Source organism: Phaseolus vulgaris, chromosome 7 (genome assembly GCF_051622355.1).
Source record: "Phaseolus vulgaris cultivar YP4 chromosome 7, ASM5162235v1, whole genome shotgun sequence".
Classification (NCBI taxonomy): domain Eukaryota; kingdom Viridiplantae; phylum Streptophyta; class Magnoliopsida; order Fabales; family Fabaceae; genus Phaseolus; species Phaseolus vulgaris.
The window spans coordinates 1,269,315-1,283,491 of record NC_143504.1 but is presented as its reverse complement, the minus strand read 5'-3'; the positions used below and the strand labels follow the sequence as shown (position 1 = coordinate 1,283,491).

Below are 14,177 nucleotides of genomic sequence, written 5' to 3'. Positions count from 1 at the left end.
CGAATCGGTCGTACGATTCCGACCGGTACATTTTTAGTTACTTCGATTTTGATTTTGAGATGGTAAAAGTAAGTGTAGAAGCAAGTGGAATTTGAATTTTGTAGTTTTAATTCATGCAAACTCTAGTTATGCTATAGGAGGAAAGTATTATATAGAAGATGGGAGGTCAAAGATGGTAGTGTAACTGTGAGCTTAGTCAAAAGAATAGTAGAAAAGTTGATTTGCTGTATTGGGTGTTTGGGTAATGTTTATGGTGTGGAGTGATACTGAGGAGGATCCAAGAGAACACTTTTACTGAATTTGAAGGTGGGAAATGATTTAGTTTCACTAGTGATGGGTGGACATTGGTCTGACATCTTTTTCTTTTTTTCTTTCTTGTTTCACATATAGAGATTCCCCAGTGTGAAAGGTGGTAGAGCAATTGAATGATGAGAGAAGGGAGCCACCAGCATTATGGACATGTGAAACCATCAATAGGGACTCTGCTCTGCCTTTTGTTTTGTTGGGACCTCAGCTTCGAGTGCATTTCAGCAATCACTTTTGCAAAGCCAAGTCATTTCTGCTTTGCTTTTTCTCTTTTCTGGGATCTAAGATTAAGATAAATCGCTTCTCCATTTCTTTTTATTTCCTAATGTGGTTGATTATTAAGCCAAATTCAGACTTACACATTCCATTCATGTCAATGCCAAGTGCATAAGTAGAATATGTTTGGTAATTTTAGCACTGAAAATGATACCTTTTCTTCTCCACTCCTTCGGCTTTGTAAGCACTTTATAGGCCCACCATAAAGTAGGAACCTGTTGGTGAGAAATGGTGAATGGGTGGAAAGGAAAGGAATCGATTAATGTACCCTTTGATCAGAGATTAATATCATATAGGATATACTCTGCATTTTTTTTTTCTTACTGGATCTTAAGAAACTTCACCCACACCACATGAAGAAACACTTTGAATCCTTTCGCATGTAGCAAAGAGGGTTTTTTAACACTTCTTTACAGATCAAAGATACTAACTTAAGTTCATTTTTTTCTATGTTCAACCAAAAAATAAACAAATAACCAGTACACTGTCACAAACATTCTACTTTCATTGATCAAGTGAGAGGAATACTGATACAAATTTCGAAAGAAAATAATAACTCATTTGGAATTTTGATAGTCATTCAACAACCTGTGTACGAAACATGGTTGTGTCTTCATATTAGTCAAGACTAGCTAAAGTGAATATTAAAATCAAATGTTTTAGCCTAAACACAAGCTTGCGGTAAAACTTGATGTAAATGTATCCACTCAACACAGAAACTACTTTTTATTACTTTTAGTGAAACCAAAATTTTGAAGCAAAATCAAATTCTACACAGCAATAATCAAGCAATAGTGAAGTTATTTTCAATTATGCATAAAATAAATGTGTTTAATATAAAAAATCTAAATTGCAAACAGCAATGATATTCATTTAAACTTTTGAATTTGTTCTAAAATAAGAATCCACATTGACTTGGTCAAACTATACCGGGGTTGGGGGGCACAGCATGGAGGGTAGCAGCTAGACCCACAGTGAAGCTGTTGGGTGTGTGTATCTAGCTAGAAAACTGTACACTGCAACAAAAGGAAGGGCTGTTGCACAAGGTCATATTTTCATAAACCATATTATAATTTAATAAGAATATTTACAGAAAGCCTTCAGCTATATAACAGCTTGGAGGACAAAATTGCCCTTGTGGGCTTCAAAACAGATCAAGTTACCACTTGGATTAACCAAGCCTCTCCTACCAAATTTTGCAACGGATCTAAGCAGGCACTAAAAAAAGTCATACCCTCCTTCCGAACAACCATTTCAACTCCATGCCAATCCGCCCAAAACAAAACAAAACTTCAAATTATCCATCATGTGAAGAAGAAGCAAGGAGAGGTCTTAAGTCTAGACCATGAACAGATATTTCAGATCATCCACTGTAAGGCGAGCTCCGGACCCACCAGCATGGTCTTCCCCAAAAGCAGATGCAACCATTTTTCTCTTTTCATCCTGCCCAATGGTACAACACAAGAACATAATGAGAATCTATTTGACAGACAGATACATTCTATCTACATCTCAATCACACAAACTTCCCCCTCCCATACATATCAAGGCCTACTAAAAAAATAACCTTTTTAGAAACAATATTACTTCATGTGCTAACTTCACCTTTTATCTTTAGGAGATTGGCTTTTCTCCTTGAACCATGATAGAACTTTTGTTAATCTCAACTCAAATTTTGTTTAATGATTTTGAGAAGTAATATTAAAAAGAAGAGGTTAAAGGTGAAAGCGAAAAAACTAAGAACTTGTAAAGTCCGATTGGCTGCTAAGCCTCACTCTTGCTCGCCTAAATCCGAAATGGCCACCATGTATGAACTTTTTTTGGCACATAAAATTAAACTGACAGATATTGTACCTGAAGAGCCAGTATCCGATCTTCAACGGTATCTTTTATAGTAATCCTTGTCACAGTAACAGGACGAGTTTGTCCAATTCTATGGGCTCGATCAATAGCTTGATCTTCAGTTGTTGGATTCCACCAAAGATCCAAAAGAATAACATGACAAGCAGCAACCATATTCAAACCAAGGTTTCCTGCCTTTAGTGACATCAGCATAACAGTTATCTGAAACAAATTTCAATTAGTCAGAATTGAGACACTTAAAACACAGTACATAATTCTATACTGATTAAAATTGCAACAACATTATTGATATAGCCATGAAGAGGATTAAATTTCATACCACTTCATCTACTAACAATAGTTTCTCATATTACTTTGTGCCATTTATTGATTCACATATAAAAGTTACACTATAACAATGTTGGGAAGGGCCAAACCTCAGGTTCAGTATTGAAATCCTTAACAGCTTTGTCCCTTGCACCTAGAGTCATCCTACCATCGAGTCTCCTGTACGGTATATCATATTGACGCAATGATTTCTCAACTAAATCCAACATGCTAGTCCACTGGGAAAAAACTATAGCCTTTATCGGTCCTTCAGTTGTGGAGTCAGAATACTTTCTTGTGTGTTTTGTAATCCTAACATCTGAATCACAGTCATCAACATCTAAATTATCAGAAGACGGTGAATCTCTACAACATCCAGAGTTCGCTAAGTCAGAATTAGATATCTTCACATAACACTTTGACTGCAAAACCTCAAGAACAGCTTTGACTTTAGATGAAACGTAATGATCCTGCTGCACTAGCGAATAATCACAAAGAAGTGAATTTGAAGAACTAGAAGTGCCACCATCATCAGAGATACAACTCCTCAAAGTAACTTTGGAGAAAATAAGATCATAGCCGATTGTTTCTTTACAATTAACTGCAGGGCACGTATTATCACCAGAACAATATTCATGTACACATTGATAACAGAAGACATGGCTACACATTGTAATAACAGGGTCATCAGGGGGATCCTGTTGAAATCACAGTCCATGTCAGCCAGAGCCATTATTAACATCAAATCGCTACTACCTATCTATAAATGAGAAATCAAAATGTAAAAATTACTTGAAATATGTAGGGAAATAAAGAACTATGTTATTGATAACAATCACACAAATTACATTCTCATACCTCTATTTGTAATTATTAACTCTCTAAAAAATATGCTGAATGAATAAAAAGATTTTAAAGATATATTTTCCTTATCAGGATCAGTATAGAGAATACTGAGGATATCTTTATCCTAATAATATCTTTTGGATCATGCATAAACTGATGCACCATTAAATGCATAACCAATGTCTACTCTCTTGTGTAATAGATAAATAAGTTTTCCTACCAATCTCCAATATTGGATCTATTCTAAGTTGAACACTCTTCACTTCCAATTCTATTATTTTGATCAACAATAATAACTCCTGAGATTCTACAGCCTAGATTACATGAATACATGTTTCTTTAAAGAGATCAAGTACATATTTTCCACAACTAAGGAAATACTTGAGTTTTTCCATGTCTTTCATTACAAATTGGACTGTCAATTTTCCTTTAAATTTAATTTCTCTATTTTATCATTTACTGCAATAATCGTATCATCTGCATAGACAGACAGTACATGGAATTTACCTGCAAGGGAGTTTTTTTATGAATAAAGTATGATCTCCTGACTTTGCTTGTATCCTAATGAAATCATTGCTTTCGTAAATCTCCCAACTCATAAGGCTTTGTAGGTAGATCAATGGGTTAATTTGTTTCTTCATCACCTAAGGTAGTATTGTCTACCCATTTCTGTGAGGTTCCTTTGTTGCCTCTTGTGCACTTCAGGAAAGTATCTTTTCCATGGAGTTTGAACCACGTTTCCTTAGTATGCTCAAATCTTTTACAATATAAGCAATATTCTCCATCGCTTCCTTTTGCAAAGGACTTCCCTCCAGTGTTTGATCTCTTGAGAACCCCCTATCCTATTGTCATGGCAGATCCTATCTTGGAGATACCTCCTTTAAACATGACAATCCTCCAAGAATCTTCTCCACTTACAATAAAAATACTAATGACAAATTATTCATCTTTCCTTTCCCTAAGATCTGTACATTATGTACACTAATTGGGTCATATTCAAAGTTCAAGCAATGAAGGAATTAAAAGATATTACTTCACAGCTTCAGCATGTGTGGTGGCATCTTTTATTTTGCATATCCTCAAAATTTGGTGTTGATGATTTAGTTCAATCCACAACCCATTCAAAATTCTAGGATATTCCACTACAGAGAGAGAACCACAATTAGTATTAAACACCCTGCCCTAAATCTCATAGCAGGCAGTAAAATCCTTCTTCAAAGAAAAAGTATCATTGAAGTCATCACATATCCCTTTAGGAGAGAAATAGAACACATAGTTTCAACTTAGCTAAAGAACCATGCAATGCCACATTCAGGTCATGATCAGTGAATCTTCAATATCCCAAATCACAAAATTAGAGACATTTGACATCAATAATCCACGGGCATCAAATCTTGACCTTCCCTTGAGAATCCTCTAAACATACTGGAACAGGATGAATTTTACCTCAAACATTTGAAAAACTAACAAAACAAAGACATAACAAAGAGGACTTGTTTGACACGACAACCAAGAAAACTCATTTACTCCGATCAAAGCCAAAGGGGACGTCATTGCCCCTTGCAATAGGCTTAGAATTTCTTGACAACCCTGACCGTAGCGACAGCGATGAGTGGCCATTGCCAGAACTAGGGGCTTAGGTTACACATGTCAGTACTAGTAGGGCAAGTGACATGTGTAACCTAAGCAATGATAATAAAAGTCACATAGATTCAACAATCAATCAATGAAATAAAGTATCATTAAAGAAGATCATGTCCTTGTATTACTATCTCTTCATCTCGATAAGGTTTTCGTTTATCAACAAAAATAAAATCATTTACTTGAAAAAATAATATTAAGACACGAATAAAAACAATAAACTTAAGATTAAGTTAAAGAAAAATTAGGTGTGAAATGCATTGAGATGCAATTGACAGTTTTGGATATTTTCCTACGCTACTAAAACCTCCTTAAATAATAAAGCAATCCCCTAAGCATTTCTTATTATGTTGGGATAATAAACATGTCTATTTTTGAAACACTAACTTATGGTTTAAACTCATCATTATAATCACATGACTTAAATAGAACATAGGTGTTCAACTTAACCCAATTTAGTAAACACGCATCGTCCATGGGGAGTGTAAATACACCATACTACTAAAACAATATCCATACAAATTTCAGTAAAAAGTTGGTTCATCACTTTTCATACCATGAAGTCTACTTCCAAATGTTAAAAAGTGCACAATAAAGGAACAAAACACCATAACTTATATAAGATATAACCAAACGGATCTAGGGTACCATCACATTCATAACAAAGGACAAATAACAAAAAATATCTTATCTGAATTTTACTCACATTGCAAATGTGACAGATAGAGGTTGAGTCCAAACAATTAAACAGATTAATCTGCATTTCTCTTGGAAGACGTTTTGCCATTTCAACAGAATCCTTCCCAACAGGATCAGAATCAATATCTTTAACAAGACGCGGGTGATCACAAGCCTGTCGAAGACGTAAGAGCATCAAAAGAATATTAGCATAGTTTTGGTTCACTGTCCCAGCAGCAGCATATGCCTGCAAAGCACAAGCTTTTAATGTCAGATCACAATACTTCAGAAAGATAGAGATCCAATGATAAAAAATATACTATAATTTACAAAAGTGTATGCTAGACATTAATAAATTAGATACAAAGAATGAGATGGGAAATTTAAAATCTCCACCACCCCGGCACTTCTCATATATTAAGTATATGACCACCCATAACTGACTCACGTATGCAACTAGGTGACAGAAATGCACTTATCAGGCTTTTAATCAGTACAAAATTGAAGCTTCTGTATGTTTGTGGAAGTAAGAAACAATTTAGGAATCATGCAAGATTTAGAAAAATTACCAATGAAATTATATTGATAGCATGTGAACTAGTTATTAAAAGACTCAACAGCTATATTAAATTAAGATTTTACCATCAGAAATTTTTGCCCTATGCCTCAGTGCTCTAAACCATATGTAACAAACTTGACTCGTGATACATATGCTTCAACTTGAGGGAAAGTGTTAGAGATATGATTTGATTACATTAATTAGGGAGATTTGATAGGAAAATATCTTACCAAATATTTCTCTTAGAAGATATTTACTATTGTATCCTTTCTTCATTGTAAATAAAAATAATGTCTATACACAAACACACAAAATTCATTATATTTTTCTCAGTTTCTCTTTTCTAAACATGATAACAGTGCGGTACCATCCTCAATAACCTGTTTTGTCACTAAATGAAAACAATTTCAATACAGTGTAAAAGTGAGTAGAATGTTAGGAGTCAACATTTAGAAGGATAAGCTACTTGATGTGGTACTTGAGCTTTGAGTTGAGCTCTCCTCTTGTGCTTACATCCTAACATAGAATTACTCTCGATCTTCAGTGGGAAAAATTTTCAGAAGTTGACTTGTGTGCTTGAACAGATTTAATTTATTATAGATAAGAGAGCAGTCTTAATCTTTTGTCCTCATAAACTACCAAAAACCCTATCATCTCATTAATACAAAAAATTCAGTTCTACAGGTCACGTTGAATCTTATCTTAAGGCTGCTAACATTAGTGAAGTTTCTATCCTTCTGCCTGCAAATAGACAATTACTTCAACCACTATAAAAATGAGTTTATAAAATCACCAAGTTTGAAATCTAATTAGCAAAAGGACATTTATGGATGTTCCACTTAAAAGAAACAAAAAAGTATAATTACAAAATGTCTAAGTTAGCATTAATATAAACCAATTTGAAGGAACTAACCTTAAATTGAGAGCGTGAGTCTGATTCCAACTTGGTATAGAAGGCTCGCTCCTCATCTGAGAAATCCACTTTGCTGAGCTCAATTGTTTTAGGAGGCAAATTGATTATTGGCTTCCCATCAAGCAAAGTTCCTAGACAAATGCAAGAAATTGATGTTACAGAACAGCAAAGACCAATACTCATATACTATATTTGACTACAAATCAAACGGAAATTCACCTCAAATACACAAATCATAACCTAGATGGCTAAAATGTTCGGTCCACTCCCTTAAACAAATAATATCACATTTATAATCAAACATAAAAAGAAATAGTAAGTCATTACATTCTACACAATGGGAATGGTAAAAGAGATTAAAGATGGGTTCGTTAAATAAAAGGAATAATTCCAACATATAAAAACATCTAAAGAAATTTCCAAAAAAGTAAACAGGCTGACAATGCAATACTATGTATAGACTATAATCTCATGGCAAATAAATTAAATACACTAATCCAGCAGTGATGAAGGAAAAATGTTCTAGCAGATTTGTTACTACGTTATATACTATATTTGATGTTACAGAACAGCAAAGACCAATACTCATATACTATATTTGACTACAAATCAAACGGAAATTCACCTCAAATACACAAATCATAACCTAGATGGCTAAAATGTTCGGTCCACTCCCTTAAACAAATAATATCACATTTATAATCAAACATAAAAAGAAATAGTAAGTCATTACATTCTACACAATGGGAATGGTAAAAGAGATTAAAGATGGGTTCGTTAAATAAAAGGAATAATTCCAACATATAAAAACATCTAAAGAAATTTCCAAAAAAGTAAACAGGCTGACAATGCAATACTATGTATAGACTATAATCTCATGGCAAATAAATTAAATACACTAATCCAGCAGTGATGAAGGAAAAATGTTCTAGCAGATTTGTTACTACGTTATGGTCTTTGATTAAAACCCTGCAGGTGGTCCTGCATTGGCAGGTTGTCCGAAAACTACCCACCATAAGCCCAAGTGGCTACCTTACAGTGGAGCAAGGAAAGAGAAAAAAAGCTTTTACAAAAATAGAGTCTTTTAAATATGCTATAGAAGGGCTTGCAACACAAAACCAAAGTGGCTACCTTTCTTGACATCTAATGAAATGGTATTATAAGTTATAACCAGTTTGTCCATCTCCCATAGTGATGTTTATGGACATTTTCCAAACCTGGCATGCTTGATGCAGGAATGGGTAGTCCCCATATCAGATGAACGTGGGACACCAAACCTAACATGCTACCTGCTTAGGACTTTAGGGGTATCCCCCTGAAGATATGCAATTACTAAAGTATTTTTGTTATTTTTTATTGGCATATAAAAATAAAAACCTATGTCTGGCATTCTGATAAAAAATTGTCAGGAAGGAAGAAACTAACAAAAGAAAACTGACACCAAATACAATATTTGATGTCAATATTAACCCAAAGCCACGGCCAAATTTATCAAAATTATGGAAAGGGACTTTGTAACCCTCTAAGAACTCTGTGCATTAATGACAGTTTTATCTGACTCTCAAGAAAACAGTAAATTTATATCACATACAAAAATCAATTTCTGTGCAGATAATAGAATGGTAGCAGACTAGTATGAAATGTTGAACAATAAATGAGAAAAAACATTGAAGAAAAATTCCTGCTGATATGTAATGGTAGTAACATTAGTAACAAAGGTCAAACATGAAGTGAGAAAAAAAACTTAGTGAGAAAGATTATCAAAATGACTAGACTTCAGAGGAGATCAATGAGAATATTGCAAGGACACTGAAAACCCATACCACCAGCAAAAACGTAAACATGTACAATATATCATCAGTTGGTAGATGACAAATCAGAATATACGAAATTCACCTTTTGTACGACGTAGCATTATGGCCCTTAAAACTGCTTGAAGTTTCTTGTAACCTTGAATGGAATCTCGGGATATAGGAACCTTTATGGTGTTGTAGAATGATTTATATACAGCATAAGGATCATACTTTAGGAATCTAAAGTAGCTATACAAATCATCAATACTGTTTTGAATAGGCGTTCCAGATAAGCACCACCTCCTTTTGGCCCTAAGGCTGCAGCAAGCTCTAGCCACCTGAGTTCTATGATTCTTTATTGTTTGGGCCTCATCTAGAATAACCCTAAACCAACCTACTTTTGCAAGAGCACCAGAACCACATTCAATGTCAATTCCTTTTCTACCTTTTTTACTCTTCTTATTTCCATTAAATGGTTTTTTCCTCTTTTTACTAACAGAAAACTCAGAGGATAACCCAAATCTTTCCCCATTTTTGTCCTCGATATCATCCTCCTCAACTAACGGTTGCTTAGGGACTTCATTAGTCACAATAGAGTATGTTGTTAGAACCACATCATATTTTGCAAGTGCAATATGATCCTTTGTCCTACTGCCCCCATGATAAACTAAAACATCAAGCTTTTCACCTCCAACTTTTTCATCAAGTTCCCTGGCCCACTGTCGAAGAACACTGGCAGGGCAGACAACTAGGGTACCAGCAGCTGGCCTTTTTCTACCAGGTGCCTGTGTTGAACTGCTAGGTTCTCTATCAGATTCCACACTATTTTTATGCTTTTCCACATCTATACCACCATTGTCGTCATCGTCATCCAAATTCAAAGCTTCAGTTTTATGATTGCATGTATCATCTGTTTTCGATTTTGACTGTAATGACCTCAATGCCAGAATGAGGGAAATCATTGATATTGTCTTTCCAAGACCCTGCTTGAACAAGGTTTTGATATTCAGGTAACAATAATCAGAATTAAATGTAAAGAACTGTAGGTTAAAAAATTTATCACCAGACATTGACCTGATCATCAGCCAAAATCCCCCCCAAGCAATGCAAACTCTTGGTTTCCTTCTGAAGCATCCAAGCCAATGCAATTTTCTGAAATATAAAGTACTCAGAAATAAATGGCCACAGCAGAAATAATAAAAGAAATTTCATAGACAAGCCATAATACCTGATGTCTCAGAAGAGAGACAGACAATACACCAGCAGGTAAGTCATACTCTGTTTTAGGTTGACTGATATCCTGCGATAACCAAATTCACAATTGACCGTAATGATTCTCAATGAGTATAACACACACACACACACTGATGCGAAGACTTAAAAAAAATTGAAGCAGCTTCCATAAATCACATTGATGCAGCACAAACATCAATAAAGCATAAAATTAAACACTAAACCAAGTGAAACTCAAGATTAGGCTTAACTGCTTTACTTTACAGCTAATTGTATGCTTGCATGAATTGTTGTGGGGTGTTACTTCATTTAGAGTGTGTTTGGTAGAGGGGAGAGAAACAGGTAAGATAGAAATAAGTAGGTAGAGTGGAAATAGATGAGAAATGAAGTGAGCATTAGAGGTGTTCGTTTGAAGAAAATAGAAAGAGATTAGGAGAGGGATAGCGAGATGGGCAGAAATAGGTGAGAAATAGGAAAGTGGATCCCACCAATTTTCTAACTAATCAACTTTGACAACTCATAACATATAAGTCCTAAACAAGTAAATATTTTTTCACTAAATTACAAGATAAAATATGACAACTAGATGATTTCCGCTCAAACTTAACAAGGGAATGTCTTCTTCATATAACTTAAAGAATTTAAGGAGTTAAATCTACAAACACAGTGATAAACAGCATGTAATACCAGTAATGCTGCCTCGTAAATAAGTCTCTCATCATTTTCGGCAGATCTTTCATCAGCTATTCCAGAACGATATGCTGATTCACTAGAAATAGCAAAGTGTGGAGTTATGGCCTTTCCAGGCACCAAAGACGGTGGAAGAATCCTGTTCCCACCATTTTGATAAAATAAATGATCTCCGTCAAAGCCCCTGCTAAAACTGTCACGAATGTAGCCCCTGTCACCGGATGTGCTAGGCCCTACTCCCTGGCGACGATTCTTGTATGCATCATGAAGATGACTATTGCCTGTGTTATCTTTTAACTTGCTTAATCTGATGTCTGACGCAAATAAAGAAGAAGGAAGGGCCCTTGTTGCAGAAGGCGGAAGAGATGGAGGAAGGATCTTCTTGAAAGGTTGCTGAGATGACATTTTCTCATAATCTGCACTATGAGAATTTGAAGTTCGGGAATTAACTGTTTGTTGCTGACTTGTGTTTCCATTCTGAGCATGGTAGGAAGGTTCATCACTTCGTGCATTTCTGTTGTTGGGCGCATTGGTGCCGGACACAGGTTGTGTATGAGGTTTGATTTGTGAATGATTATAAACATTAGAAGAACTTAGGTTTGAACTATTAGCCCCTCTTGAAGAATTATCCCGCCTACCATAATCTGCACATAATATTGCACGTTTGATGATTAGTAATTTACAAATTATATATATATATATGGGAGATTTACTAAAGATCACGCACCTGAACTCCTTTCAGTAGGTGTAGCCCATTGTGGAAGAGTTCTCTTTCGAACATCTATCTCCTCCAAGTCATCATCAGACGAACTAATATATATACAACTATCCATGAAATTCAAATAACAATATATCTTCCCTCAGCCACCATAGATTCTACAAACAGAACCATAAAAAGTCGTGCCAACCTGTAGTAAAAAAGTATCATGAACATCCTATTCTAGATGACAACACATGATAAAGCCATAGTTACTAGTTATCAGTACCAGATAGCAATGCGTAGATAAAAACTCTTCAAAATCTATAACAGGAAGCATGATGACCGCTATTTTGAATATACTACAAACTAAAAAATGTGTACTACTCCATGCACATATAAATACTCCAAAAATAATTAAAGAAATTCAAGCTAAATAAATCACAGTTTACACACAATCACAATCAACGTAGGAGCAATAAGAACATATTAATGAAGTAAAAAATAAAATAAGGAAAATAATGGTGAAATTAATAGAGAAAAAAACACGACCAATAAGATGGAAAAAAATAGAAGAACGTGAACTGTGAATCTAAAGGAATAAAAAAAAACTCTGTATAAAAGTAGTCCTAAAAGGTGTGAAGGAATAGAATCCAGAACAAAGGTAGGTTATGTAGAATATTTCCCCTAAAAAAACCCAAACAAAGAAGCTCAGGGGGAGGGGGTATAAATGGATTTCTGGAATCAAAATCGATCGTGATAGAGCCACAATACAGCGCGAAAGGACACTTTTGTGGCCATTAATGCAGTCATTATGGCTACTGTTAGAAACCACTCCATCAATTGACCACTATGGATAAATATTCTCAAAATGAGTACTCAACTGCCCATAAGCCTTTATCTTGCAGCAACCCACACAAGGGTACACCTTGAATTCGATATAATTTCTATTTTTTTACAACAAACAGATGCAATTAAGATTTTATAAAAATGTCGCAAAAATCACATTATTCCTTTGACATGTAAATTCAACCAATAAAGGGGAGCGGGTAAGAAAACGGAAGTATAACACAACATAAATATCACTACATTATAAGGGCAACCTGTGGAAAAAGTGTTGGAGCAAATGGGTTCCAGTGACAAAATTCTCTTACAGATAAAAATAATGATGATTTTACTGACAGAGGATAACAGATATTGCAAAATAGTTAACAATATTTTTACTTAGATTGAAGGACAAAACATACTAAACAACATCCCTCTATTTTCATTGAATATGAGTAAAAAAAATGCTCCCAAGACAGCATTAACAGTTCCACTGCAAAGGAAGTACGAACTATGAAGTATCAATGAGGATAAGCACATTGTTACATCCTTTGAATCAAGAGAAAAGATTACTAAAGATGACTAATAAAACTTTTACAAATTCATAGACCCAGGCAACTCTTTGGCCCAATTTGTATGTTACCTGCACTTCATCTCATCTTTCCAGCCTCCTTAAAAAACCTTTCCAACCAACTACCAATTTAATTCACAAGTAGTGCTCAAATCAAACAATCACAGAAATACCTACAAAATTTTCCCTCCAGGTAAAATAACATAAAATTGAGTAACACCAAAATCAAATTATTATTCCTCCTTATATCCATTACTCTACCACCCTATCATTAATCAATTGTAACAAATCGAAACTAAAAGACAATTACCACTACCCTATACACAGCCATTTTGCATAAAGAATCAAACAGAATTGCTTTCGCCCATTAAAAAGACGAAGTTCATGCATTCCCACCATTAAAGAAAACCATACTCCAAACGACAGCAAGAATTGTAAAAAAATACCAACGAAGATAAACATACTAAGCGGATCAACCACATTGCACGGGGAAGAGTGAAACCACAATTCAAGCGTGCAAAACCACCAAAACCTCGACCATTGGGGAAAAAGAAAAGGCAGAGATAAAAAATTGCGAGAGAGTAATTGAGGGTTGCCTTTGAATTGAGAAATGCGTGAAAAATAAAGGATCTTTGGAAGCAGCAGTGGAGCATTCACAGAGACTAGGGTTCTCCCTAGCTTCGCAGCAAAACGCAGGAAGCGATAGTAAGAGAGCACAAAAACGACGTAGTTTGAAGAGAGTAGGAGTTCACTTACGCAAAATCAGAGGGAAACACGGAATGAGAAATTACAGTTCGACGAGAACGATGATTCACGACTCAGACTCGTGCGTTCACCTCTTTCATACCATCTCAATGCTTCAACTTTGACCTTTACTTTTAAACTACAAAAATCTATTTCCTAAATACCATATAAGTTTAAGTTATTTACTTGCTCATAAAAATATTAATTTATATAATTACGTGACCAAAAATTATTAA

At 34.9% G+C, this 14,177-nt stretch overlaps 1 protein-coding gene across 4 annotated transcripts; it reads right to left on the bottom strand.

The window, feature by feature from the left end:
- Positions 1 to 1,432: 1,432 nt before the first annotated feature.
- LOC137827586 (SNF2 domain-containing protein / helicase domain-containing protein / zinc finger protein-like protein) lies at positions 1,433 to 14,084 on the bottom strand. 4 transcript variants are annotated; one of them, XR_016523107.1, is made up of 12 exons: positions 13,954 to 14,084; positions 11,832 to 12,012; positions 11,102 to 11,748; positions 10,410 to 10,481; positions 10,256 to 10,333; positions 9,285 to 10,164; positions 7,389 to 7,519; positions 5,945 to 6,163; positions 4,105 to 4,739; positions 2,862 to 3,449; positions 2,437 to 2,646; positions 1,433 to 2,025 (listed from the first exon to the last, which is right to left on the bottom strand). XR_016523107.1 is itself a non-coding variant. In XM_068633786.2 (11 exons), exons 2-11 carry the CDS (start codon positions 11,935 to 11,937, stop codon positions 1,921 to 1,923), a joined length of 3,036 nt encoding a protein of 1,011 aa, XP_068489887.2. In that variant the 5' UTR covers positions 11,938 to 12,012; positions 13,954 to 14,084; the 3' UTR covers positions 1,433 to 1,920. The 4 variants fall into 4 exon arrangements, 2 of the variants coding, with proteins under 2 accessions (XP_068489887.2, XP_068489888.2); XR_016523108.1 differs by having other exon boundaries at positions 1,618 to 2,025; positions 4,105 to 5,022; XM_068633786.2 differs by lacking the exon at positions 4,105 to 4,739.
- Between the last annotated feature and the right edge of the window lie 93 nt (positions 14,085 to 14,177).

Excerpts from the sequence above, each read along its gene's own strand:
- LOC137827586 (XM_068633786.2), bottom strand. The coding sequence starts at position 11,937 with ATGGATAGTTGTATATATATTAGTTCGTCTGATGATGACTTGGAGGAG. Across the intron at positions 10,334-10,409 it reads TCTCTCTTCTGAGACATCAG|AAAATTGCATTGGCTTGGAT; the intron begins GTATTATGGCTT and ends TTTATATTTCAG. Across the intron at positions 7,520-9,284 it reads AATGCTACGTCGTACAAAAG|GAACTTTGCTTGATGGGAAG; the intron begins GTGAATTTCGTA and ends GCATTTGTCTAG.